The 24,730-nt window shown below is 37.2% G+C and overlaps 2 protein-coding genes and 1 non-coding gene across 3 annotated transcripts; 1 reads left to right on the top strand and 2 right to left on the bottom strand.

Annotated features, from left to right (window-relative positions):
* Positions 1 to 12: 12 nt before the first annotated feature.
* On the bottom strand, positions 13 to 4,788 carry dennd10 (DENN domain containing 10). Its single transcript, XM_065296966.2, has 9 exons — positions 4,283 to 4,788; positions 3,978 to 4,174; positions 3,761 to 3,840; positions 3,347 to 3,495; positions 3,001 to 3,112; positions 2,099 to 2,199; positions 1,874 to 1,981; positions 1,694 to 1,788; positions 13 to 859 (listed from the first exon to the last, which is right to left on the bottom strand). The coding sequence occupies exons 1-9, from the start codon at positions 4,320 to 4,322 to the stop codon at positions 692 to 694; spliced, it is 1,050 nt and encodes a 349-aa protein (XP_065153038.1). The 5' UTR covers positions 4,323 to 4,788; the 3' UTR covers positions 13 to 691.
* A 2,969-nt stretch (positions 4,789 to 7,757) lies between these two features.
* On the bottom strand, positions 7,758 to 7,864 carry LOC135787701 (U6 spliceosomal RNA). Its single transcript, XR_010547170.1, has one exon. It is a non-coding gene; the product is annotated as a U6 spliceosomal RNA (small nuclear RNA).
* A 2,053-nt stretch (positions 7,865 to 9,917) lies between these two features.
* Positions 9,918 to 22,766, top strand: eif3s10 (eukaryotic translation initiation factor 3, subunit 10 (theta)). The gene is made up of 22 exons (XM_065296962.1): positions 9,918 to 10,086; positions 10,833 to 11,023; positions 11,117 to 11,253; positions 11,701 to 11,864; positions 13,251 to 13,450; positions 13,707 to 13,915; positions 14,073 to 14,244; positions 14,373 to 14,477; positions 15,795 to 15,893; positions 16,007 to 16,123; positions 16,387 to 16,572; positions 16,666 to 17,013; positions 17,166 to 17,270; positions 17,404 to 17,517; positions 17,836 to 17,958; positions 18,485 to 18,638; positions 18,760 to 18,941; positions 19,040 to 19,122; positions 19,734 to 20,284; positions 21,293 to 21,437; positions 21,664 to 21,824; positions 22,116 to 22,766. The coding sequence occupies exons 1-22, from the start codon at positions 10,038 to 10,040 to the stop codon at positions 22,289 to 22,291; spliced, it is 3,771 nt and encodes a 1,256-aa protein (XP_065153034.1). The 5' UTR covers positions 9,918 to 10,037; the 3' UTR covers positions 22,292 to 22,766.
* Positions 22,767 to 24,730: the final 1,964 nt, after the last annotated feature.

Here is a 24,730-nt window from a genome sequence, read left to right as displayed (position 1 = left end):
ATCAGTATTTTTATTGAGCAGGTTAGGCACAGAGAATAGCCCTTGATAAAAGGGTTTTTTGAGATGAATAAAGACCTATAACAATATCATGTGCAGACCTTTAAAAGACATATTTGAGAATATAATCATATAAAGTATTATTAGATGAATAAACTATATATTTGTGCATTAACAGCATAACTTTAAGATAATCATTTGGCACTCAATAATAATGCTATTAGTAACACTGTTCAGGGTTTTTTGATCTTTTATCTCAACACTGTTTAACTTTGTATAGAAAAAAGTCCTCGTAACAGTGTTAGCCTTCACAGCTAAACAAACATGTTTCAGTTAGGCAGCTATCAGTCCTTTTTCACTGTGAAATCCTTGTAGCTAAACTAATATAAAACGGAATAGGATACCTTAGGAATGCTCGCTGAAAAGCTTAGATTTGTTGGGTCAAGGTACTTCTTAACGTTTGAGCGTGAAATCTGATATCGAATATCACATTCAATGTTTCATTCACAACTTGTAAAAAACAAATGTAACCTATCCTTATAAAAAATATGTATTACATAGCTCTTGGCCCATTACAACCCTAAGTCTTTTATAAATTCATTTTGTAATTCCACAGCTAATGTTAATGTTCCTCACAGAATGACAGCTGTGTGTCATGTGAGTGTTGCGCTGCATAATGGGATGCTGTAATTGGTCAGATCTTCAGGAGTTGCTCAGCCGCAGCTAAGTGGAAGAGGAAGTTTTCTGTTGCTGGAGGGTAGTGCCGTTGCTTCAATGTCTCCAAAGTCAACTTTGAATTCTCTGCTTCACCAGCAAGAGACATCAGGTTACTCAGGATCTCTTTCGTTTTTACTGAAATATCCTGAAAGACATTTGAACTTTATCAAAACTTCAATGTGTTACTGGTAAAAGAAACATTTTAAAGTACGGTATTTACTTCTTAAATGCCTTAAGGGGCGGTTTCCCGAACAGGGTTTAGATTATTTCAGAACTTGGCTTTAGTTATATTAGGACATTTAAGTTGTTTTTACAAACAAAGTTTACAAAAAAACATTACTGGTGTGCAACTTGAGACAAAAATTGCACTTAAATATTTAAGGATATGTCAGTACAAGGTTTTTAATTTAAGTCAGCTCAAACATGCATTTTAGTCTGGGACTTAGTTGATAAGTCCTGTCTGGGAAACCACCCCCAGGCGCAATGATATTATGCAGTGCTCGAAAATAGACCCCTGCTATTGAAAGTTACCAAGGGGACTATTTTCGGGCACTGCGTAATATTATTGCACCTCCTGCAGCCATGTTACGGCAGCAAAGTTCTTGATTATTACGCCGGACTGAGAGTTTAGTTCCTAGCCATATGGGCCTAGAAAATCGCAACTTTTAATTTTCTGTCGGTCTTAGAACACAATGTAAGTGCAGAAGAGGTAAGTTTAAAATAAAAAAATATCGAAGCTCTTTGGTCATTTTTGAGTGTGAAGCTAATGGTCTAATTAGATTCAATAGATTATGCTAAGCTATGCTAAATGGTACCACCGGAGATCGGCTGAATGGATTCCAAAACAGTAAAAATCTAATGTTTAACTCTAGGGGAGCTGGAAAATGAGCCCATTTTCAAAAAAGTGGAATGTCCGTTTAAGGTTTCAATACTACAGCTATACATTCATACTTCATACTTGCTCTTATTCATAACTTACCTTAATAACCTGCACATCTGTGCGCTCGGCATCCTCTGCAGTCTGGACAATAAAGTGTCCGATCTCTTTATGGAATTTCCCCATCGCCATTGACTCTATAAAAGGCACTGGGGTTAGGCTACTTAAGATACATTATAAACCACCTCACTCTCCATCAACCAGTAAAGTTGCCTCCCTCACCTTTGGCATTTTGTGATACAGTAATCTCACTTTCTGGAAGATTGACATATACATCAAACAGGTCTGATCTGTCTCTAATTTCAGGATCCACAAATCCTGCAACATACCCTACAGAGAACAGAGATTTATTTAAAACTGCAGGTCCCAAAACAGTACACTTTTACAAATTTACACAATTTTCCTGGCATAATGACTCTGAACACCAGTAAACAGGCCTTTCCATACCTGTACATAGCTTGAGATTGTCCAGTTCATTATTGTCCAGATGAACAAAAGGGTGAAGGATGGACCAGTCTTTCCTATGCCATACCAAGGCAGGAAGAGCTCTGGTTTTGAATAGAAAAAGACATAAAAAAAACATTTAAAAGCACAAGTTCATCTTTGTTATAGCAGCGTAGGAAGAATGTTAGGATTCTTCATGTTTGAAGCCTACACCAATGGTGCGATATGTAAGGAAATACTTCTGAACTCTGTTTGTTACAATTAACCCCACCTATGGGGTAATTTGTAACATTTGCACTCCTGTCACTTTCGGTGTAACTGTATGATAACGGTAGGTCCCACAAACAAACTTTTAGTGTTCATTTATAGCAGAGATGTGTGTCTTGAACTTAAAGGGGACATATCATGAAAATCAGACTTTGTCACATGTTTAAGTGCTACAATTGGGTCCCCAGTGCTTTTATCAACCTAGAAAATGTAAAAAATAACAACCCAGTAACTAAGTTTCGTTAAACCATTTTCCACAAGCATGTGAAAAAATAGGTTATGGAAATTTGGCTCCTCTTGTTATGTCAGAAGGGGACAATAGCACCCCTTAATATGCAGAGATCAGCTCATTTGCATTTAAAATGACAAAGTAGAATTTTAGAGAATTTTAACATGTTATAATAAATTATCTATATGATATTTTGAGCTAGATCTTTACATACGTACTCTGAGGATACCAAAGATTTATTTGACATTTAAAAAAAGTCTTGTGAAATGTCCCCTTTACATATTTTGGAATGACAGAGCCATTGCTGGGCAATAAACCTCAAGATGATGTGCAAAAAAGTACACAGCATGTGGGTCAACACAAAAGCTCTGCAAATAAGCAAGATGCATTTAGGCATTGCAATTGTTACCTTGTGAACTCCAGAAGCGCTTCAATCCGTGGGTGATAGACCACCACTCTCTTCTTCAGCATCAGTGCTGTGTAAAGGATAATGGTCTCCATACCAAACTGAGACACAACATCTGAAATAATATATAGCAAACTTGGAGCTTATTCAGTGAGGGTAAGGGTTTTAATAATCATAAACTTTGCAACCATAATGTTCTTCTGTAAATTGCTTTGGATTAAAGTTTCTGCTAAATGACTACATGCAAATGTAGAAATGGCTATGCTACCAATATTGTGTATTGAAGCTGGATTTCAGCTGTACAGTTCTTGGGTGCCGTAAATATAATTTTTGTGGGTGCATTGTTAACCTTTCAAAGATCCAGCCAGATAGGCTTTCCTGACATCATAATCTTTAATGAGAAAGGAGCCATTCTCATCACTCTGACATATGCCTTTGGTCAAAACAGCAATGTAGCCCTCCATCATCTTCACAGGACTTCCATGTTTCATATACATCCTGAACAAGATCATTGTTTTAGAAGGCAACATCACAAACATACAGTACAACAATCTGAAGTAGGGATGCATAATGATTAATTGTGATGAATCTATAGCAGAATAAAAGTTTTTGTTTACATTATATAAATGTGTGAGCTGTGTATAATAATTATGTATGTATATATATATATCTGCACATGCATGTATAATTTAAGAAAAAATACATAATTTATATATTAAGTATTTATATATAATATAAATTATACATAAATATACTAATGTACCTGCACAGAACTCTACCAAACGCAGCATACTTTTCAGGATTGAAGTCTTTAGCTGTAATAGCTACTGAAAGATGAGTCACCTTTAAGTGATAAAGATCAGTAAGTAAGCCGTAAGATGGCAAGGTTTCCATAAAATATATAGATCACAGAACACAAAAAGTGTATGAAAAGTAAGTTATGATTTTTTGATATTGGTAGTATATAAATCATAAAGGACCTTTTTGAGGGCAGTTGGCTCCTGAACCTCTACACTGCTGATGTAGTACCAGGTTCGACAGTACTGGCCGAACAGAAAGGTGTGCAAAAGCTGATTTTCCAGAGCCAGGCAACATTTCCGCATCAGAACCTCTCTCAGATCAGCACTGATGGACGGGTAGCACCAAACCCAAAGTGTGTCTACATTTACGTCTTTCTCTGTGTATGGGCGACAATGAAAATTACTTGCAATAATAATCAAAAGTATATGTCTCATTAAAATGTTTTATTAATAGGGATTATTTTGATAATGTATTTTGAACTTACCAATAAGTCCAATACTCAGCATCAGCTCAGATGTAGCCATATTCCCATTCCTGGTCCACGTTAAGCTGTCTCCAAGGGTGTTTTCACATATAGTTCGTTTTTAAAGAACCAAGTTCAGTTTATTAATTTGTGAACAGTTTTGTTGCCAACGGGCATGAACTTGTAACGTTAAATGTGTGTGTGTGTGTGTGTAGTCAGCACAGAGAAGAAAGACTGGACAGTCGATCCAGGAAACCATGAAAATGTCAAAAAGCGCGTGACACTTTTGCTCTCGCAGAGTAAAAGTTTAACGATGAAAAATGACACATTGAGCTGTTACAGTTAAGACCCTTGTAATATTTGTGCTACTAAATAATGTTTTTCTATAATATAGTTTAGGATAATATAGTTATATAATACCGTTGTAATCAGTACCGCGGGTATCTTTATCAGAGAAAAGTAATAAAGACATAAAACGAGAAAGTTATCGTACTCTACTGATCAAGTGATCAACTAGATTCTTCCGCATGATTATTGCAACTGAAAAACATATATACGTTTACAGCGCCACCTAGTGTTCTGGTGCCAAAACATGCTGGCCTATAATAGATCATCACTTCGAAGATTGAACCTGACGGATTTTTTTTAGCTTTAATGGTCTATTTTTGATTAACGACGTGATGCACATTTTTTATGTGTCACTGGTGATTATTAATGTAGTTTTTGTGTCAAATGTTTCGCTAATATCTAAAGGAAGATAACCAACTTACTATTTTTGGCATTATATCAGTTAGGTAAGTTGTAGTTGAATGTTTTTAAAATGTGTGTTTTCTCGTCACTTGAGCAGCAAAAGTACTTTATGGCTGTTTAAACTGCACGGGCCAAGCATATTTATGCCTTCAGTTTTGTTAAGGTTGTTAGCAAATTACTAATATATTTTTTTTTTTTAACTGTCTTATAGGTTTTTGGAGGGACCGGTTCAGGTGAACATGAAGTTGGCCTGTCAGTCGTCACACCAGAAGTCAAGTCACCCACCGTACAAATCCCTTGAATTGCAGTGGTATCCATGGGCGGAAATCCCGGGGGGGTCGGGGGGGACAGGACCCCCCCTATCTGAGGGTTGTCCCCCCTAAATTATCATTAGAATATGTGTATTGAAAATAATTTAATGATTTATAATACTTAAACTAGTTGTGTAAGAAGTGAAACAATACAAATGCAAACGGAGCAACAACAAAAAAACGTTTTAAATATTTGGATTCCCCCTCCCTTGCCTCACAGTGGTTTGGTCCACTGCCCACGCCCCTTTTACCTCACCACCACACATTCCGGTGGTAGAGAAGTGTACGGAGCCGACGCGTTAATAAGCTATATACAATACAACGTTTCCCATCACTTATCAGTTTATCCTCATATGTTTTAAAACTGGACTATTTTGACATATAAACATGAACATATTTCGTTTTCTGAGAACAGAAGCAGATAAACGATCAAGAAAACATTTTTATGCATTCATGCAGAGGTGAGGCAGAGCTGAAAGTAACAAATTACATTTACTCACCTTGCTGTAACTGAGTTTTTTGTGTACTTTTACTTTGAGTAGTTTTTAAAATCTGTACTTTACTTTTACTTAAGTATGTTTAAAGTATTGTTGGTTACTTCGCTACATGTTAAATCATATCCGTTACTGAGTAAAAATAAATAAAAAAGTAAGGTGATAAAGACGCGCCACGGTCGGATGATTGATTGATGGGCGGGGGAACGCGCAAAAAGAACCATGGAGAGGGACGAGACAGGCGCAGGCTAATGCAGACCCTCAATTCAATTCTTACGAAAGAAACCCCTGGCCATTGACGCAAAGCGATTGTTTCATTCAGGTAGGGTTCATGCTCTTGAGTACGGAGTTTGAGAATTGCCGACCGTGTTTAACCGCTAATTTGCACGATGCATTTTTAATACATGCGCATTATCTTCCGAGGTCTAGCAGCTTCGCGTCAAGTCAAACAACTTGAGAACGTCCTCGAGAATGCGCAGATCATTAGACATTGCAGAGAGAGAGAGAGCGCGAGAGAGATAGATTGAAAGACATCAGGTACACAGGTCTGGGAGCTAATAAACGTGTAAAGGATGTATAGTGTATAGCCATGGCACTCATCTCATTATATGTTCATTTATGTATATAGTTTAATAACAATGTATGTTACCAGCAATACATCAATTACAACCTTCATATAATGATTGTATTTACTAGCTGCTGACCTCATATTATTTTTGCTTCAAAAGTGCATAACTCACCTGTAAAAATCATTAAATAATTCCATAAATGTTTCTTAGTTATAAAAAGCTTTTTATTTTATTAACATTTGTTATTGCACTTTAATTGTAGAGATGTTTACAATTAAAAACATAGTTTGAGATGTATATATCCTTCCTTTGTGAACTATACTAGAAACCTCTCCCCGCTGTAAAAAAGTAACTCTTAAAATTAAAATGACTTTTTACTTGAGTAGATTTTTAGACCAGTAACTTTACTTTTACTTAAGTAAAATATTATTAAAGTAACTTTACTTTTACTTAAGTAACATATTATTAAAGTAACTTTACTATTACTTAAGTAGAAAATTGTATTACTCTTTTCACCTCTGCATTCATATGTATTAAAATTAAATTTGCGTCCGTTCATAGAGAAAGAGAAACGTTTTCTATCTGTACCCATTTCCTTGCAAGTACAATTTTGCCTGTATTATTGGTGTCCCCTTCAAAAATTGTTCTTGAAAAATTTTATGTTTATTGTCCCCCCCAACATTTAGATGAGATTTTCGCCCCTGGTGGTATCACGCTTTAATACTGATATTTCGCCCTAAATGTTTCACTTTAGTCATACTTTATTGATTTTTTATTAAATATGTACTGTGTGTCAATCAAGTTAATTATTATACATTAAATTCAGTGCAAAAAAGGAACCCGATTCTTTACATTAGTTGACGACAGGTCTTACTCATAGGCCTGGAGTTGTATAACAAAGTTGGGAAACACTGGTTTTATAGTGTAAACTTGTATTGTTATATAAATGTCTTCCGTTTACAGAAATTAACTATAAACCTAATAGCAGAAGTCATGTTTAGTTTGCTCGAAACCTGAAGGTAATAACAGAAGAGGGCGCACTACCGGATATTAGCAGTACTGCGCGATTTTTTAATGCTAAAAGTACTGTTATTGAAAATTCATGTTTAAATTTCGTAATTTGTAGAATTGGGAACTGCTTCGCAGTTTTCGTTTGCAAGTATCTGCAGGATTATATTAATGAATAAATCTAATATAATGTTGTTTAAACAAATCGAGACATTTTCCTGCAGTGGCCAGGCACGCTGTTGGGCGTGTAAAGGCTGCCATCTAGTGGTTGACTTGCGCGTTGCACATTTTGTTGATATTGTACAATGGCATGCATTGAAGTCAGCAAAACATTAATAAAACAAACAAATTATGAATAATAAACAAAAAGACGGAACGCTTCACGAATTTGCGTGTCATCCTTGCGCAGGGGCCATGCTAATCTTCTCTGTATCGTTCCAATTTTAGTATATGTGCTGCCGGAGCAAGCACGAACTGAGGGCCCGGAAGACGTATATTTATAGTATGGGGCCCCACATACATTTTTGAATGCTGGTAAGTGGAAAGAGCCCATATTATACTCTGTTATATATTTTATTGCACCCCCTAGTGCTGATGGTGGAAACATCCATTTGTTGGGACACTAGCTAAAACCCAAAAATTAACCATTTTGTAAACCATTTTGTTATAGATATTAATGTGTTTCTCACCCTAGTCTCTCACTACACAGCATGCAAAGCAGATTTGGCTCTGGAAGCTGGGATTGGTCAGCGAGTGGTGACATGAACCAGTTCTTTGTCATGCGTCACATTCCTTGCACCTCCCTTTCCCCCGGAAAGAGATCATGCAACCTCCCCCATGCCAGACGCATTGTGTTTGGCTCACAGGAGATCCCGGCACAAAGCTTTTGTTTCGTGTGACAGAGGTACTAGTGTTAGTGTGGCTTAACACTATCTACCATTTCTCATCTGGTCTTTACATGTAGGTTGTTGCTTATCAATCAAAAGCAGCTTAGAGATCAGCTTTCGTCTACTGAAACCACTCAGAAGACTGCATGGCAAATATAGAGCTGAACCCATATCTCATGAGTGGTCAAGGAGAATACACCCAAGTAAAGTCTTGAAAAAGCTGTAAATTGTTATTATTTCTTTTGAAGGTCTACAAAAATCAACAATTGATATGGCTGAGAGGATTCGAGGCAAAAAAGCTTATAATCTCAATGTGTAAACAAATAACAAAAAAACACCAACATTTAAGAGTTTTATTGTCATATAGATGTTGAAGCAGTGTGTTTTACAACTTCAAGTTAACTTATTTTTTTGTATAGCACATTAACAATTTCAATTGTCCAAAGTGCTATACATTTTAAAAACCTATACAACATACAATGAAATTCTTATTCTGCAAATCCTCCAACAACCACAAACATAAATTCTAAAAAAAGAAAAAAAAGCATTTGTTGATACTAATGATATAAACAAAAGCTGGGTCTAGAACTAAAAAAGAACTGGGTCTATGAAACTATTCAATAAAAGTATCAGACAAGACAATGCCTTTAGTCTTTTGAAATACTATGTACTATTTAAAGTTAAATTCATCAACTTTGTCTTTAGGAAGGTTACAGGGTAGTTCTTTCTTAATTTCTTAGTAAATGTGGACCTTTTTCACACTGCTTTTTCTTTTGATATGTTTCAAAACTGAAGTGAAGGTTTCTCCACACTGCAAAAAATGAATTTCTTTTGTAGTATTTTTGCCTTGTTTTCAGTAGAAATATCTTTAAGCTTTTAAATTATGATGTATTTTCTTGATGAGCAAAATAAAAATGAGTCTAGTGTTTAGACAAAAAATATACAATTTAAGTGAATTTGTGCTTAAAACAAGCAAAAATATCTGCCAATGGGGTGAAAAAATTTTGCTTGAGTTAAGTGTTTTAAAAAAAAGAAAAGTTATTTTACCCTATTGGCAGATATTTTTGCTTGTTTTAAGCACAAATTCACTAATTTTTTTTATTTTTTGTCTAAAAACTAGACATATTTTCTTAGGTCATTTTGCTCATCAAGAAGAGGCATCTTCATTTAAGAATTTTTATTTCTACTGAAAACAAGACAAAAATACTAGGTAAGAAAGTCATTTTTTTTGCAGTGCAGTGCTGAAAAATAAACAAATAATAAAAAATAGTAAAACCTTCAAAATAATAAAAAAAACTTTAAATTTACTGTCTAATAAATATAATTTTATTTTAAAATTAAAAACTCCTTCACTTTAATTATTTTAATTTCCTCTGTATATAGTTGTGACTATAACTAATTTATTTGTTCAGCAATAAATTGACTTTTATTTGTGCATTTGGTATAAATTGAGAGCGTATCAAAATAACCAAGAATCAAAGTTATTTCGGAAAAGTTGTCCATTTGAGTATTTATGATAATTTTTTTTTAAACAAATGTATTTGTTCATTTATTTTGCACGAAACGCAGATCCTGGATCAGTTTGAGGAGGAAGTGTGTACGCGCACATACGGGAACTCTAGTCTCGCTCTCGGTCGCAGTACACGTGCGCTAGTCCTTTCTTGCTTGGGCGGCGAGGAGTCACGGCTCGGATGGACATACAGAGCCAATAAAACAGCCTCGACTATTAGAAAATAGCCTGCTAGCAAGCCATAACAATGCCAGCATATTTCCAGCGACCGGAGAATGCTCTTAAACGAGCAAACGGTGAGTAAATATCGCAGTTGGCTCTCCTTTTCCTCTGTAGTTCTAGGTATAGCTGCTAGCTTGACATGGCGCGTGCTGGAGTGGCCATGTTTCATACTGGCTGCCGTGCAAGGCCGTATGTCACAGTTAATGGGCCTGCGTGTGTCATGTATGATGCAGCATCTCAAACCTTCTCTAATATTGTAGCATCTGCATTTCTTTGGTTAAAACGTCGAATAAAGCAATAAAGCAGACGTTGAAGAAAATGTGATAATCTACTACGTTTTTCGAAAAGGCGCGATGCCGCTTTTGTCAATGCTAGCAAATCGCGTTAGCCAGCTACACTGTTGCGCTGTATTCCGTACGTTAGCTTAGCAGTGGCAACTTGTGACATCGGCTTTTCGACTAGAAATGTCAACTGACATATTTGTGAACAGCTTGTACTTTAAAAATCTCATTTAATTTGTTCACTAATAGAATGATAATTCAACTTAGTCGAAAAGCAGAATTGTAGACCTGACATGAGGCGTACTCTAAACTAGCTGTCAGCTGTAAATTTGTCTTTGTGTTTCAGCTGTAAAATTTGTCTTTGTGTTCCAAGTTTAAACTTGGTTGGGGATATGTGTTAAGTTGGATTAAGCAGAGAGATCATTAAACATTAAGAAAGGTTCATGTTTTAACTACCTGGATGTAGAATGTGCCATGTTAGAAATAGTCACTTTCCGCATATGTATGGGGCATGATCACCATTTTTTTGTCTTTCTTAGAGTTTCTCGAAGTTGGTAAAAAGCAGCCAGCTTTGGATGTGCTCTATGATGTCATCAAGAGCAAAAAACACCGAACATGGCAGAAGATACACGAGCCGATTATGCTCAAGTATCTGGAGCTCTGCGTGGACCTTCGCAAGAGTCACTTGGCAAAGGAGGGACTGTATCAGTACAAGAACATATGTCAGCAGGTATGTCCTCATATCGATTTTACATGTCATATAATGTCAGGAAAAAAGTTGTGTGTCTATATTATTTTAATCAAATGTCTTGGTTTTGTTCAGGTGAATATCAAATCACTGGAAGATGTGGTCCGTGCTTACCTGAAACTTGCCGAAGAGAAAACTGAGACGGCCAAAGAGGAGTCTCAGCAGATGGTGTTGGACATCGAAGATCTGGACAACATTCAGACCCCTGAGAGGTACAGGACCCTAAATGTCTAAACTGTTGCTTTCTAATGATATCTCTACTACAGATTTCTCAGAATGCTATCTGTGCAATTTAGTGTAAACATGTTTCAGAATTGCTGACCGCTTGGCCTTGTACACACTTGTAGCTAAATTGGGATCAATTTACTTGCATGCCACCAAAACAATCGTTCATCAATAACTCTCTGGAAAAACATTATACATTTTCTATAATTTGCGGGAGATTGTCTTTTGGCAGCGTAAAAAAATGCCGGAAAAACAAAACGTTCAACCTTGTGCAACAATGCAAACAGTCTGTGTTACCACTAACCCAGTGTTAGTTTTTGCCCCTTGCACCCCTACTTGTTTTTGTTGTTATTTATAAGCAGTCTGCATTTGTCTGACCTTATAAGCGTGTTAAGAAGAAAATGTTTATGTAATAAAAATATGTTTTTCCTCAGTGTTCTGTTGAGTGCAGTCAGTGGTGAAGATACCCAAGACCGTACTGATAGACTTCTGCTCACCCCTTGGGTCAAGTTTCTGTGGGAGTCGTACCGCCAGTGCCTGGATCTGCTAAGGAATAACTCCAAAGTAGAGCGCCTTTACCATGACATTGCTCAACAAGGTCAGTGTGGAGTCCATATAAAAAAATCAACAAAGTCAGGCTGTGTTACAGAAACAGTTACTATTTAGGTAGTCAGGGAACTACACTAACCTTTTCCACTGGTGGCACTTGTGCTACTAACTTTTTCAGTTACTGGTGCAAAACATGATTTGGTCGCACAAATTAGTTATATTATATTATGGATAATAATGAACAATAATGAAACTGTATTGCATACAGATGTGCTTTTACTTTAATTTTACCCCGACGCGAATAAACCCGGAACCGCATGGGTCTCGGGTATTCCGTGAAGACCTCTGCTCAAGTTCAGACACATGGAAGGATACAATGTGACACTTGCTTCTAGGGCTGAACGATGTGAGGAAAAGTTGCGATGTGCGATGACATTGTTTAATGTTGCGATGACGATGTGAGTTGCGATAAATATATATAGTTTTTTTTCATGTTTTAGGGGCCATTCACATGTCGCGCCTAAAACACGTGGAAAACACTAGACACGTAGGTTATTGTCACATGAACTGCACGCTGCGCTTGTGTCATTCTGAAAAGTTAAAATGTTTTTGAAATACCTGGAAAAACGAGCGTGTCGCGACCGCGGCGCTCCAAGAGCACACATACATTTGAAATAATGAACTTGAGCGCGCAATAAACGCAATATGAGAATCACCGCTTCCACAGTACCTGTGTTTGCGGCGTCATCTCTCCTAAATCCAAAATAATTCCATGATATAGCTGAAGTGCTGTTCATTTTCACCACAAGGTCTTCGTCTGACAACACATTTTCCTCACTCTTCTCTCCTTCCTCTGCCATAGTTTTTGCTAACAGGCACAGCGTCGCAACTGACACCTCCCAAATCAATCTGAGCGTAGCTGACTTGGGGGTTCCCCTGATTGGCCTCATAGCATGAACGCGCAAACCATCGCTGCGTCCGAAACCGCCTACTTCCATAATATATAGTAGGCAAAGTAGTGCTTTTTGCATACTATATAGTATGGTAGTAGGCGATTTCGGACGCAGCACATGTCTTCAGGACTAAACGTGATAGATCAAACGTTTATTACATGCGCTTACTGTTTTCCCTTCATTCATCGCGTCAAGGCTGTCTGTTGCGATGTGTTCATCGCGTGAGTTCATATCGCGATGACGATGAAAATTCGATGTATCGTTCAGCCCTACTTGCTTCCCGTCGCACCGAACCAATGGCATTTCAATAGGTCGCATATGCGACCAAAATGGTCGCAGTGTAGTTCCCTGGTAGTAGAGATAAGGTGTAAAACTACTGCGTTTAACTTGAACACTCCTCGATAATATTATAAAAGCATTGTGTGTTATATTACTGCTCTTAGATTGTACTCAGGCTCATTTTTTTAAATGTTTTTTGGCAGCGTTCAAGTTTTGCCTACAGTACACCCGTAAAGCAGAGTTCCGTAAGCTGTGCGATAACCTGCGAATGCACCTTGGGCAGATCCAACGGCATCACAACCAGAGCACCGCCATTAACCTGAACAACCCTGAGAGCCAGTCTATGCACCTTGAGACACGTCTGGTTCAGTTGGACAGCGCTATCAGCATGGAGTTGTGGCAGGTCTCTGTGCTCAATGCTTGGAATTGTTATGTAGACTGTTAGATTTCAATGTATTTGTATTTAGTTCACATTAGATTGCATTTTTGAAACTTTCAGCTGTTATTATAGTGCAAAGGAGAGTACTTTACTCTTTTAAAGGATACATTTTATTTAAACACAATAAACCTTTATGGTGGACAGTTATTTGACATTGTCTTTCTGTACTATTGCCTACAAATTACTCCTGTTGCTTACATATTTTGTTATCCACACACAGGAAGCATTCAAAGCAGTTGAAGACATCCATGGATTGTTTGCACTGTCTAAGAAGCCCCCTAAGCCTCAACTTATGGCAAACTATTACAATAAGGTGTCCACTGTTTTCTGGAAGTCTGGCAATGCCTTGTTTCATGCCTGTACACTACACAGACTCTATCACCTTTCCAGGGAAATGCGCAAGAACCTTACCCAGGAGGAGATGCAGAGGTGAGCTTATAGATGAAGGATTTCTGGGGTTTATCTTTTGTGGAATGTTTTTGCTGACATTTTACGGTAGGCTAAAGTTTTTTTTAAATCATATAGTCGTTTAGCATTTTATCACATTTAAAATTGGTATCTTACTGCCATGTTTTCTTTTGTTTAGAATGTCCACTCGAGTGCTCTTGGCCACGCTCTCTATTCCCATCACCCCTGAACGCACTGATATCGCTCGTCTGCTGGACATGGATGGTATTATTGTGGAGAAACACCGCCGATTGGCTACTCTGCTTGGTGTACAGTCACCACCAACCCGCCAGAGTCTCATCAATGACATGGTAATCCCCTTTAATGGCACTGGCAAGAGATGGCAAATAAATCTTTATGAAGTTTTTTTTATTTTGATACTTCAAAGATGCATCACATTTCTATTTGTTTATTGTCTGGGCTTTTGATTTTATTATAGGTGAGGTTCAATCTGCTTCAGTATATTGTCCCTGAAGTCAAGGAGCTGTACAACTTGTTGGAGGTGGACTTCCATCCTCTTAAGCTTTGTGGAAGAGTGACAAAGGTGAGAAACACTTGACATATTTGACCTATCGTAAGCATTCAACAAATACAATCAACAAATCACAGTCAGATATAAACAAGTCAACATTGAAATAATCACCGAAAATAATAACCTTATTATTACCGTATTTAACATACACAAGACATCAGTATATATTTGCTTATGTATATCAGTTAAGGCCAATATAAATCAGGGGCCAGATTTACAAAACATTCATAAGAAAATTCTTCTTACCTGCTATTTTTATCTTAAATTCAAGTTTAAGAAACAAGTTAAGAGTATTTTGTATTCTCAAAAAAGCTTCTAGAAAGTTCTTATTTTGTCTTAAATAACATCTTAAAGGTAGGATAACCTTACAGTTGTCTTAATCTCAAAATGTAAGATGTTTTATTAGTTAATTTGATTTTTAATTGTGACATGTTTTGTTGTGTAGTCTGATAATGAAGTTTAATGGCTTACTCAGTTATATGTCATAAAACACAAATAAGTATTAGTGATAATATTAGCAAACATTTAGCTTCCTCTGTAATCGCTCCGTCATGCGAGTCGAGCACTCCGAAACCCTGGGCGTGCTTCACCCTTCATGTCCATCTCTTGACGGGTGAGCGGAGAATGATCTGACACATCAGCCTGCAAATTTACCTCTTAATTATCTCATTCGCCGCCAGCTTTGTTTTGAAAAGTAGCTTTTCACAGAATGCCTTCCAGGAAAATTTTATTTTAAAAATATATAAACATACAAATATATCAAATGAAAGAACAGACCCTCTGCTTTAAAAAAAAAAACATTTCCTGTATTTATTTTTTTCTCTGTTGATAAACTTTTATTTTTAATATTTTAAGCAAAAAGCTGAAATAATTGCAGACATAATAATTTCTTTGAAATCAGGTTCAGAAATTTTTTCTAAACATACATGGAGTGTAAAATTAACAAAACAAATTTGCTTCAGTTTTTTATGAATTGGGTAATATCCATCCAGTAGATAATTGCCGTATTACAGATTACCATAAAACTTATCACAACAGTTTTTTCAGGCAAATGTTTTCTCTTAATTGACGAGAACTCGTCAATGGCAGGGAAAGAGTTAATCCATATTGCGTACCATTCTTACTGAATAAAATGTGACTTCACGTTGATTAGCTGGGTTTGCACAAATATCTGATAATGCAAAATAAGAGAAAGGGCATCTCTGTTCTAATTTAAAGAAACACATGTTGTATTGCTAAACTCTTTACATTTTTTTACTATTGTTGTGAAAATGTGGTGCCTCGATAGGTTTTGTTTATTGTTTATGTGATTGTGCTGCTGTTGTTTAGGTGCTGAACTGGGTGAGGGATCAAGCTGAGAAGGAATCTGACCTGCAGCAGTATGTGCCACACTTGCAGAACAACACCATCCTCAGGCTGCTACAACAGGTCAGTCTCATTATCTGCCCATAGATTTCACAGAGTGAGATTAATTAGAAGAATTTATGCATGGCTCTGCAGATTTTCAGTGTGTTCATGGCATTTTTCTTGGTCTTAATCAGGTGGCTCAGATCTACCAGAGCATTGACTTCAGCAGGCTAGCATCTCTGATCCCATTTGTAGATGCTTTTCAACTGGAACGTTCCATTGTTGATGCTGCCCGCCACTGTGACCTGCAGGTACAGTAATTAAACAAATTTGGTTATTGATCAGCGATTTTCGCATTTATGTTCCTTAACAAGGATGTTAATAATTTATCCTAGTGTAATTTTTACTATAAAATTTTGCAAAAAAAGAAATAATATAACCTTTCTCAAATCATGCTCAGACCTATTACTTGTGCAGTGTTTTGGCAAAATAAGTAAATTTGTTTTATGACGTTATTAAATGTGACTTGTAATTTGCTTTGTTAAATTTCACTTTATATTCTTTTAACCTGAAGGTACGCATCGATCATACATCTCGCACACTGAGTTTCGGTTCAGATCTTAACTACTCCACTAAAGAGGACTCCCCAGTAGGTCCATTCCTACAGAACATGCCCTCCGAACAGATCCGGAATCAGCTCACCGCCATGTCATCCTCCTTGGGCAAAGCCATCCAAGTCATCAAACCTGCTTCCATGCTGGTAAGAAAGCAGCTGTTTTCTATCACAGAAGATTTCTTTGCTAGTCAGTTTTCATTTTTCTGTTTCATTTCTAAATTTCCACTTCACCCACAGCAAGAACAAGAGGAACAGAGCCAACTGGCCATCACAGCCTACCTGAAGAATGCCCGCAAGGAACATCAGCGCATCCTTGCTCGCCGACAGACCATCGAAGAGCGAAAGGAGCGTCTGGAGAGCCTCAACATCCAGCGGGAGAAAGAAGAGCTTGAGCAGCGCGAGGCGGAGCTTCAGAAGGTACGCAAAGCCGAAGAGGAACGTCTCAAACAGGAGGCCAAAGAGCGAGAGAAAGAGCGCATCATGCAAGAACACGAGCAGATTAAAAAGAAGACTGTGCGTGAACGATTGGAGCAGATCAAGAAGACTGAACTGGGAGCCAAGGCCTTCAAAGACATTGATATTGAGGTACTGTAGAGCACCGGAACATGCAATTTGAGAAAATGAGTGACCCTGATACTGAAGTTAAACTTGCTGTTTAAATCTGCAATTGCTACTTAATCCTTAGGTTTGAAAGGTTTACTTGTCGCTTATCGTATTATACATTATGTATGTTGTAGGATCTGGAGGAACTGGATCCTGATTTCATCATGGCCAAACAAGTAGAACAACTGGAGAAGGAAAAGAAAGAACTTCAGGAGCGTCTGAAGAACCAAGAAAAGAAGGTACAGCATTCCTTACATATTAAACTATTTCTTCAATTTTAAAACTTTATTGTTGTCAACAATTATGTAAAAAGATGTTTTAAATGCAATATGCATGAAGTTATATTTTTATGTGTTTTATGGCATCTTCCAGATCGACTACTTCGAGAGGGCCAAGCGCCTTGAGGAGATTCCTCTGATTAAGAAAGCCTACGAGGAGCAGCGCATCAAAGACATGGAGTTATGGGAGCTGCAGGAGGAGGAGAGGGTAATCATCACCTAATTCTTCTTTACTCACTTGTCTAAATTACATGGCATGGGATGCTTCACCAGCTGGTTCTTGTTTCACTTGTTTTTTTTTACTATGAATTAAAAAGAATTAAATCCTTCACTTAATGAATTGTACTTTAACTGGTTATAACCAGTGAAAAGGCAAGCAATCTTTTTTTAATTTATTGAGGAATTACCATGTTGTAATTATGCTCAAATGTGAATTACATATATTTTACCAAATGAAATAACGTCTAGATACAATATTGCTTAGTGTAGTCTGAGCTGAAAGTTGTTGTTCATGTCCGTTGCTCAGATCTGCAATATGAAGATGGAGCGCGAGAAGGCACTAGAACACAAACAAAGAATGTCCAGGATGATGGAGGACAAGGAAAACTTCCTGTCCAAAATCAAAGCTGCTCGAAGCTTCATCTATGAGGTAAGGAAAACTTTCAGCATTTCTTTTCACATGTCATTCATTCGGAGTTAGTTTCCAATTAATTTACTCTCCCACATGTCATTCTTAACCTGTATGAGTTTCTTTATTCTGTTGAACACAAAATAAGATATTTTGATAAATTATGTTAAATACACAATTGACTTGGCCCACTGACTTCTATAGTAGGACAAACAAATACTATGGAAGTCAAGGAGTACCGTCAGCTGTGTGCTTACCATTATTTATCAAAATATCTTCTTTTGTGTTAATAAAGAAACTCAAACAGATTAAGAACGATATGAGGTTGAGTAAATGATGACAGAATTTTCATTTTTGGACGACCTCTCCCTTTAATGTAATCGCTAGTATGTGTGTATGATAAATTTGTTGTAGTTGATCCCTAAATTTGAATATTTTAATAGATCCAATTAGATGTTTTAATAATGAGAATTATTAATGGATGCTTTTGGATGTTAAAGACATTTTAACTAAGAAAAAAACCTTAAAACAATTCTTACCTGCACAGGAAAAACTCAAGCAATTCCAGGAACGTTTAGTTGAAGAGAGGAAAAAGCGCCTCGAGGAACGAAAGAAGCAGCGCAAAGAGGACAGACGAAAGGCCTACTATAACCAGAAAGAAGAGGAGGCTCAGAGAATCCATGAGGAACAGCTCAAAAAAGGTCCGTATATTTGCCGTTTTACAACATTCAAAATTCAAATGACAATAAAAGGAACTCTAAATGTGCCAAAATTACAGGTTCATTCTTACAAGGGCTGATCAGTGTTTTTTTTTTGTTTCAGAGCGGGAAGAGCGTGAACGTTTGGAACAAGAGCAGAGAGAGGAGGAAGAACGAGAATACCAGGAGCGTTTACGGAAGCTTGAGGAGCAGGAAAGAAAGCAGCGTGCCCGACAACAGGAAATTGAGGAGCGTGAGCGCCGTAAAGAGGAGGAAAGGAGGGTGCCGGAAGAGAAGCCCGCCAAGGTAACTCAAATATGAGATGTTGATTAAAATCATTGTTCAGTTTCAAGATATACAGATATAATTTTGGTTCAAATAATTGAAAATGTACTTCTCTTCAGGAATGGAGTGAACGAGAGGAAGGTGGCTGGAGGAAGCGTGTTGAAGGAGAATCAGAATGGCGACGTCCTGTTGCTGAAAACAAGTAAATCTTTAGATTTTGGGTTAAACTAGAAAATGCACTTTTAAATGTGTTTCTAGCAAAACATTAGTCACCTGTGTGTGCAGAAACATCATATTTTTATACAAATCCACCTATTCTTTTATTGTGTAATCTTCTTTAAACTGCAACAGTCACACAAAACAGCCTGTTGGGGATCCCCTATCAATGTGATGTAACATTGATTACGCCCCAACCATAACCGCTCACAGACTCCGCCTTATGAGCGCATAGTTCAACCTTCTGCCGGAGACACATGTTTTGATGTAGTTCAAAGCACATGTGTAAGCGCTTTACTCCATACTTTGCATACGGGGAGGGGAACAGAAGCTTTCTTTGCATTTAAAGAAACGCACAGAAAAACAGCACGTTTTTCATTGTAGCCACATATGGCCATGTTCAATATTGTATAATGAAAGATCTATGGTATATTTTGAGCTAAAACTTTACAGAAACATTCTAGGGATGCCATATTTTTATATTGCTGAAAACACTTAGATTAGTGGCCCTTTAAAAGTGGAAATTCGGTTAAATAAGATTGCATTAGCATTGTTGTTGTGTTGGCATTGAATTTAACCTCATTTGTTCTCTACCAGGGAATGGCGTCAGGAAGCACGTGAAGAACCTGAACGGGAAGATCGCGAGCGGGAAATGCCCTTCAGGAAAGGACCTGACAGCTCCCGTCGTGGTGGTGGTACAGAAGACAGGGGACCCCGTCGTGCATTTGAAGATGACAGAGGTCCACGCAGGGCGGGTGAAGATGACCGTGCACCCAGGCGTGGCTTTGATGACGATCGCGGGCCCAGACGAGGCTTTGATGATGATCGAGGAGGGTTCAGGAGAGGAGATGATGATCGCGGGCCGAGGCGTGGAATGGATGACGACCGTGCCCCAAGACGAGGCTTTGATGACGACCGTGCCCCAAGACGAGGCTTTGATGACGACCGTGCCCCAAGACGAGCCTTTGATGATGACCGTGGGCCCCGTCGAGGCATGGATGAACCTAGAGGACCTCGACGTGGGGCCGATGATGACTGGGGTCCCAGAAGAGGAGGGGATGATGAGAGGGGTAGCCGCAGAGGTATGGATGAGTCTGGACCACGTCGTGGAGATGACCTTAAACCGTGGAAACCTCTGGGAAGACCCGGTACTTAACTTATGTTGTACATACATGTGGGTGATTCTCACGAAATTCAGACTTGGAAGGTGTCCAGCATCTGAATTTTGAAAGTCCTAGGAAGGCAATTTTTTTGCACATATAAGATTAAGGTCTGAACGTACTATAACCATTATTTTTAGAGGATTTAAAAAATATTTCTTTTAGAATTATTAAATTTTTTTAAGATTATCATTATCAAAAATTATCATTACCGCAACATGATATTACATTAAACAAACTCATGTTTCGGTAATGAGAACTAAAAAGTACTATGACAAACAAAATGAAATTGAAACTGTTCATTTCTTGAGGGCTTAAACAATGGTTGAAAATTGTTGCGGAGGATGAGAAAATTGGTTTTGGACACATTTATATTCCTTATTATTGTCTCTCCATTTACCAATGATCACCAAATACCACATGTTTCTTTACTGTAAATGTTTATAGTATAACATGCACTGAAGCTTTTTATTTTTTAGATTTTTTAATTATAAATATTTCCATGTCAAAGAACCCAAATCCAGTCATGGACACGTTGCGGTAATGAACATTGGTTTTTGATGTCATTTGAAATCATGTGCAAAATAGTACGTGAAGAGAGGTTTGTAACTCTATGCTGCTTATTTTGATACTCTTACTTTGTATTTATCAAAATGTTTCATGACACCTCATAAGTCTTATTTCGTGAGAATCACCCATGTATGCATCTTGCTTGATAAATGCGTATGATCAGGAGAAATTAATAATTTTTTTCTATGAAAACATGCTGTAACTTTCAACGCTTGGCTGCCAAAATGCCTCATTCTGTACTTTTGCAGCTTTCCTGAAGCAAGCTGATTAACATATACAGACATAAACAAATGTTTTAAAAAGCATTTGATATGAGCCCTTTAAACAGCTTGCTTGCTGTCAATGCATTTACAGCTACCATTCACATTGTTTTAATACTTATTTGCTTTCCTCCTGTAAACTTGAGTGTTACTGTATTCTTTGCAGGTGGTTGGAGGGAGAGAGAGAAGGCTCGAGAGGATAGCTGGGGACCTCCTCGAGAAGCTGGTCATGATGATAATGATGATGATGCTGACCGTGAGGGAGATGACCGTACTGACGTGGATCGATTCAGAGATCGCCGCCCTCCAAGGTGCAGAAAAAATTTGACACATTTGATTTTCTATAAATGCTTTCTGTAATGAATAATATACCATTGTGTTTGAGTCTTTAAACTGTTATTATTATACTTCATTGGTGAAATTTGTATTTTTCTTGTGCTAGATCTGAAACGTAAAAACTTTTATTTCCTTTGAAGCAAGGCTCAGGTTTTTGGGTGTAGCTTGTTAACTTGAAAGTATTGGTTTGTGCATTTGCAGGGAAGAGGGGGGTGGTTGGAGAAGAGGTGGCGGTGAGGAGACCAGCAGCTGGAGAGACTCACGCCGTGAAGACTTGGACCGTGGTGAGCGCCGCGACATGAGAGACCGCAGAGATGATGGTGAACGTGACCACAGACCCCCTCAAAGAGACCATGATGAAGGTCAGAGTCTCACCTCTCACTCATCATCTTAAAATGTAACACTTTTGAGAATAACTACATAGCACACTCAATGAGGATGAGTTATTGTCAGTGGCCAAAACAAGGTGTAGCTATCAGACACGTGGTGGGTTTTCCAAGGGGGATGTGTTTATGTTGGCTATATTTGTAAGTGTTGCAAGGTTAACCTCACGATAATCCACACTGATATGATATGCCAGTATACACCCCAATACTATTAAACAAGAAAAGACCACTAAACATGCCCCTTTATATTTTATTTCTTAACTTCAGGTGGTTCATGGCGTCGTGGTGGAGAGGAGCGCAAGGATGAAAGAGAGGCTCCTCCCAGACCACGTGACCGTGAGGGTGGCGAGAAGAGCACCTGGCGCTCAGACAAAGATAAAGAGATCCCACGCCGGACCAAGAATGAGACGGATGATGATGGATGGACCACTGTCCGCCGCTAATGCTTAAGCATCATGTGTTGCTTGATGTCGTATTAAGCCTTGATGTGTTCACTAATCAATATGGAGTTGTAAGGTCACTGCTTACATTAACATGGAATACATACAGCTTTGCCATAGATTTACAAAATGTATAATGAATGGGATTTCAAACATTGCAATTTATATATTTATGGTCCCTTTTTAAAAACCTCAACTTCCATCGAATAGTAGTTCATTCCTTTTTTTTTTTTGTTATGCATGCTTAGATTACAATTGGTCAGACAAAATTATGTAGGCTTTTTTCTTTGGGGTGCAAACATCGTAGGCATGTTCCGAAGATATTAAATTCATTAAAGACATGATCTCATATGTTGCGGTGAGGCTTTGAGATCCAATCAGCAAGTTTCCATGCTGTAGTTGCTGCTTACACTATGGTTGTATGCCCTCTAGAAATATGAAAATCTTTATTAATAAAGTCGTTTGCTCGATAAAATTACTTCATTGTGTTATGAACTTTGTACCACAAAAAGTGTTAGACCTTCTCTTTTACTTTTTTCCATCTCTAGGGGTCACTTAAATCTCATCAACATTTTCAAATGCTGCTTTATACTTCGACCAAGAGCATCTGTTTTGTAGGTGGGTTTTTTTTTCAATACAAGAGATATCTGATATTGGTCCTTAATGATGCTCATTGAGGCTTAAAAAGGTTTACTAAAGTAAGTTTGTTAAAAATCTACTGTCATTTTTCTTGTATCTAGATGAAGGGATTTTGTGCTGCTAAAAAAACAGTATTCAGTACAGCAAGGTTATGATTATATAAAAACTATCAGAAGTTTCAGGAATCTACACTTTTAAAATACTGAAGTTATAGGCTTCTTGGTTAAACTGGGGCAGAAGGACCACACACGCACGCGCACACACAGGTTGATAAGAGTTAATCCTCTATAAACCTCATCAATGCCAGCTCTTTCTTAGGGCTTTTTTGGATCCTGATTCACCTCGCTGCTAGCGTGATGAACTTTTGCTCGCATTATATCGTTATGCAGAAAAGAAACAATTATCTTTGAGCTCTTTGTTGCATTCTGGTGGAAAATCCACAATTAAGGCCAATAATCCCACAATTGGAGCTCAAATTCCCACGCAAGAGGTTATGAACTCCCAAACTAGATTAGAGCCTTACATTTGCTAAGACTTGATTTGTGTAGTTTGACCACGGGTCAACATGTGTAAACTTTTGCGACCTCCATCTCAAGCGGTGTGGTCACTGAATTTAGTATGTGTGCTTTCACAAAGGAACGAATTTAATTGAATCTCTTCATCATCTACCCAGTGCCATTTATTAATTTGATTTTTTTTAGAAATATTGACAAGTTGTCAGACGAAAGAGACGGAGCGCGTAACGTTTTAGTCTGATGTCACAAAGTAACTCAAGATTAGGAAATATGTGACCCTGTCTGTGAAATCTTTAATTTAATTGTGAGATTATGAGCATTAATGTTTGATTTCACTTATTGATTTCAATATTTGACATGCTCTAGCTATAGGCCTGTCAAGGTTGTTTTTTACGCAATGTTCTGCACATGATGTAAAACGACTTTAGAAAACGGTAAATCACAAAAAATTACTTTAAATGCTGTTTCAGAGGCTGTGTTCACATATGTTTAAGACCATTTTTCGTAAACGCAATTATAATAATATTAACGATAGTATAACAGATTTAAATCTCACGCACAAATATCTGATTATATTAAAGTCTAAATCAGAACAAACGAAAGTTCTCGTTAAAACGTGAAAAACTCATTCTTTAATAACAAACACGAGATGAATATTTAAAAAGGTGTAATTTCATCATTAGCTCGTGTAAACACAATATATAATAACCTACAATTTGTAGACTATGCGGAACGTGTCAAAAACCAAGAAAAAAAATCACTTGTGTTTTTAATTTTAAAGTATCATTCACTTTGAACTAACAAGATAGGTTGTTTGTCAGGAAATAATCTTAAAACATTTATTAAAGCATTGACGCTACATGCTTTAAAAAAAAAACACATAAAAACTTGAAATGTTTAAATGTATCATTGATTTTGATCAAATTCATTTTAATAAGCAAGAATTCGATTTTATTTCGTCACCAAGAAAAACTTACACTGTTGTGGAAGTATTGATAATGAAAAATAAAACTGTTGAAAATTTAAAAAAAAAAAACACCTGAAGCTAATCCAGTCGTTCTCACATAAAAAAGAACTGTAGTAAGATAGTTTTTAATATAGTAATTAATCTAGTAAACAGTAGTAAATACTGTAGTATACTTTAATATTTACTATAGGTTGAAAACAATATAGTATCTGATATTTTACTACAGTTTATAGTAAATATTAAAGTATTTTAATGTGGGTGGTGACGCTCAAATTAAATTCCTGTTTGCATGATGATCTACAAAGTTTAACTTTTTTTGAA

This window comes from Paramisgurnus dabryanus, chromosome 20, assembly GCF_030506205.2.
Source record: "Paramisgurnus dabryanus chromosome 20, PD_genome_1.1, whole genome shotgun sequence".
NCBI lineage: Eukaryota > Metazoa > Chordata > Actinopteri > Cypriniformes > Cobitidae > Paramisgurnus > Paramisgurnus dabryanus.
The sequence above is the reverse complement of the archived record's forward strand: the minus strand, read 5'-3'. Positions and strand labels throughout refer to the sequence as shown.

Bases quoted from the DNA above. Each gene is read 5' to 3' on its own strand.
- dennd10 (XM_065296966.2), bottom strand. From the start codon at position 4,322: ATGGCTACATCTGAGCTGATGCTGAGTATTGGACTTATTG. The intron at 4,175-4,282 runs GTAAGTTCAAAA...GCCCATACACAG, and splicing joins GCTGAGTATTGGACTTATTG to AGAAAGACGTAAATGTAGAC. The intron at 2,200-3,000 runs GTAACAATTGCA...ATTCAAAACCAG, and splicing joins GCGCTTCTGGAGTTCACAAG to AGCTCTTCCTGCCTTGGTAT.
- eif3s10 (XM_065296962.1), top strand. From the start codon at position 10,038: ATGCCAGCATATTTCCAGCGACCGGAGAATGCTCTTAAACGAGCAAAC. The intron at 11,865-13,250 runs GTCAGTGTGGAG...GTTTTTTGGCAG, and splicing joins CCATGACATTGCTCAACAAG to CGTTCAAGTTTTGCCTACAG. The intron at 21,825-22,115 runs GTCAGAGTCTCA...TCTTAACTTCAG, and splicing joins TCAAAGAGACCATGATGAAG to GTGGTTCATGGCGTCGTGGT.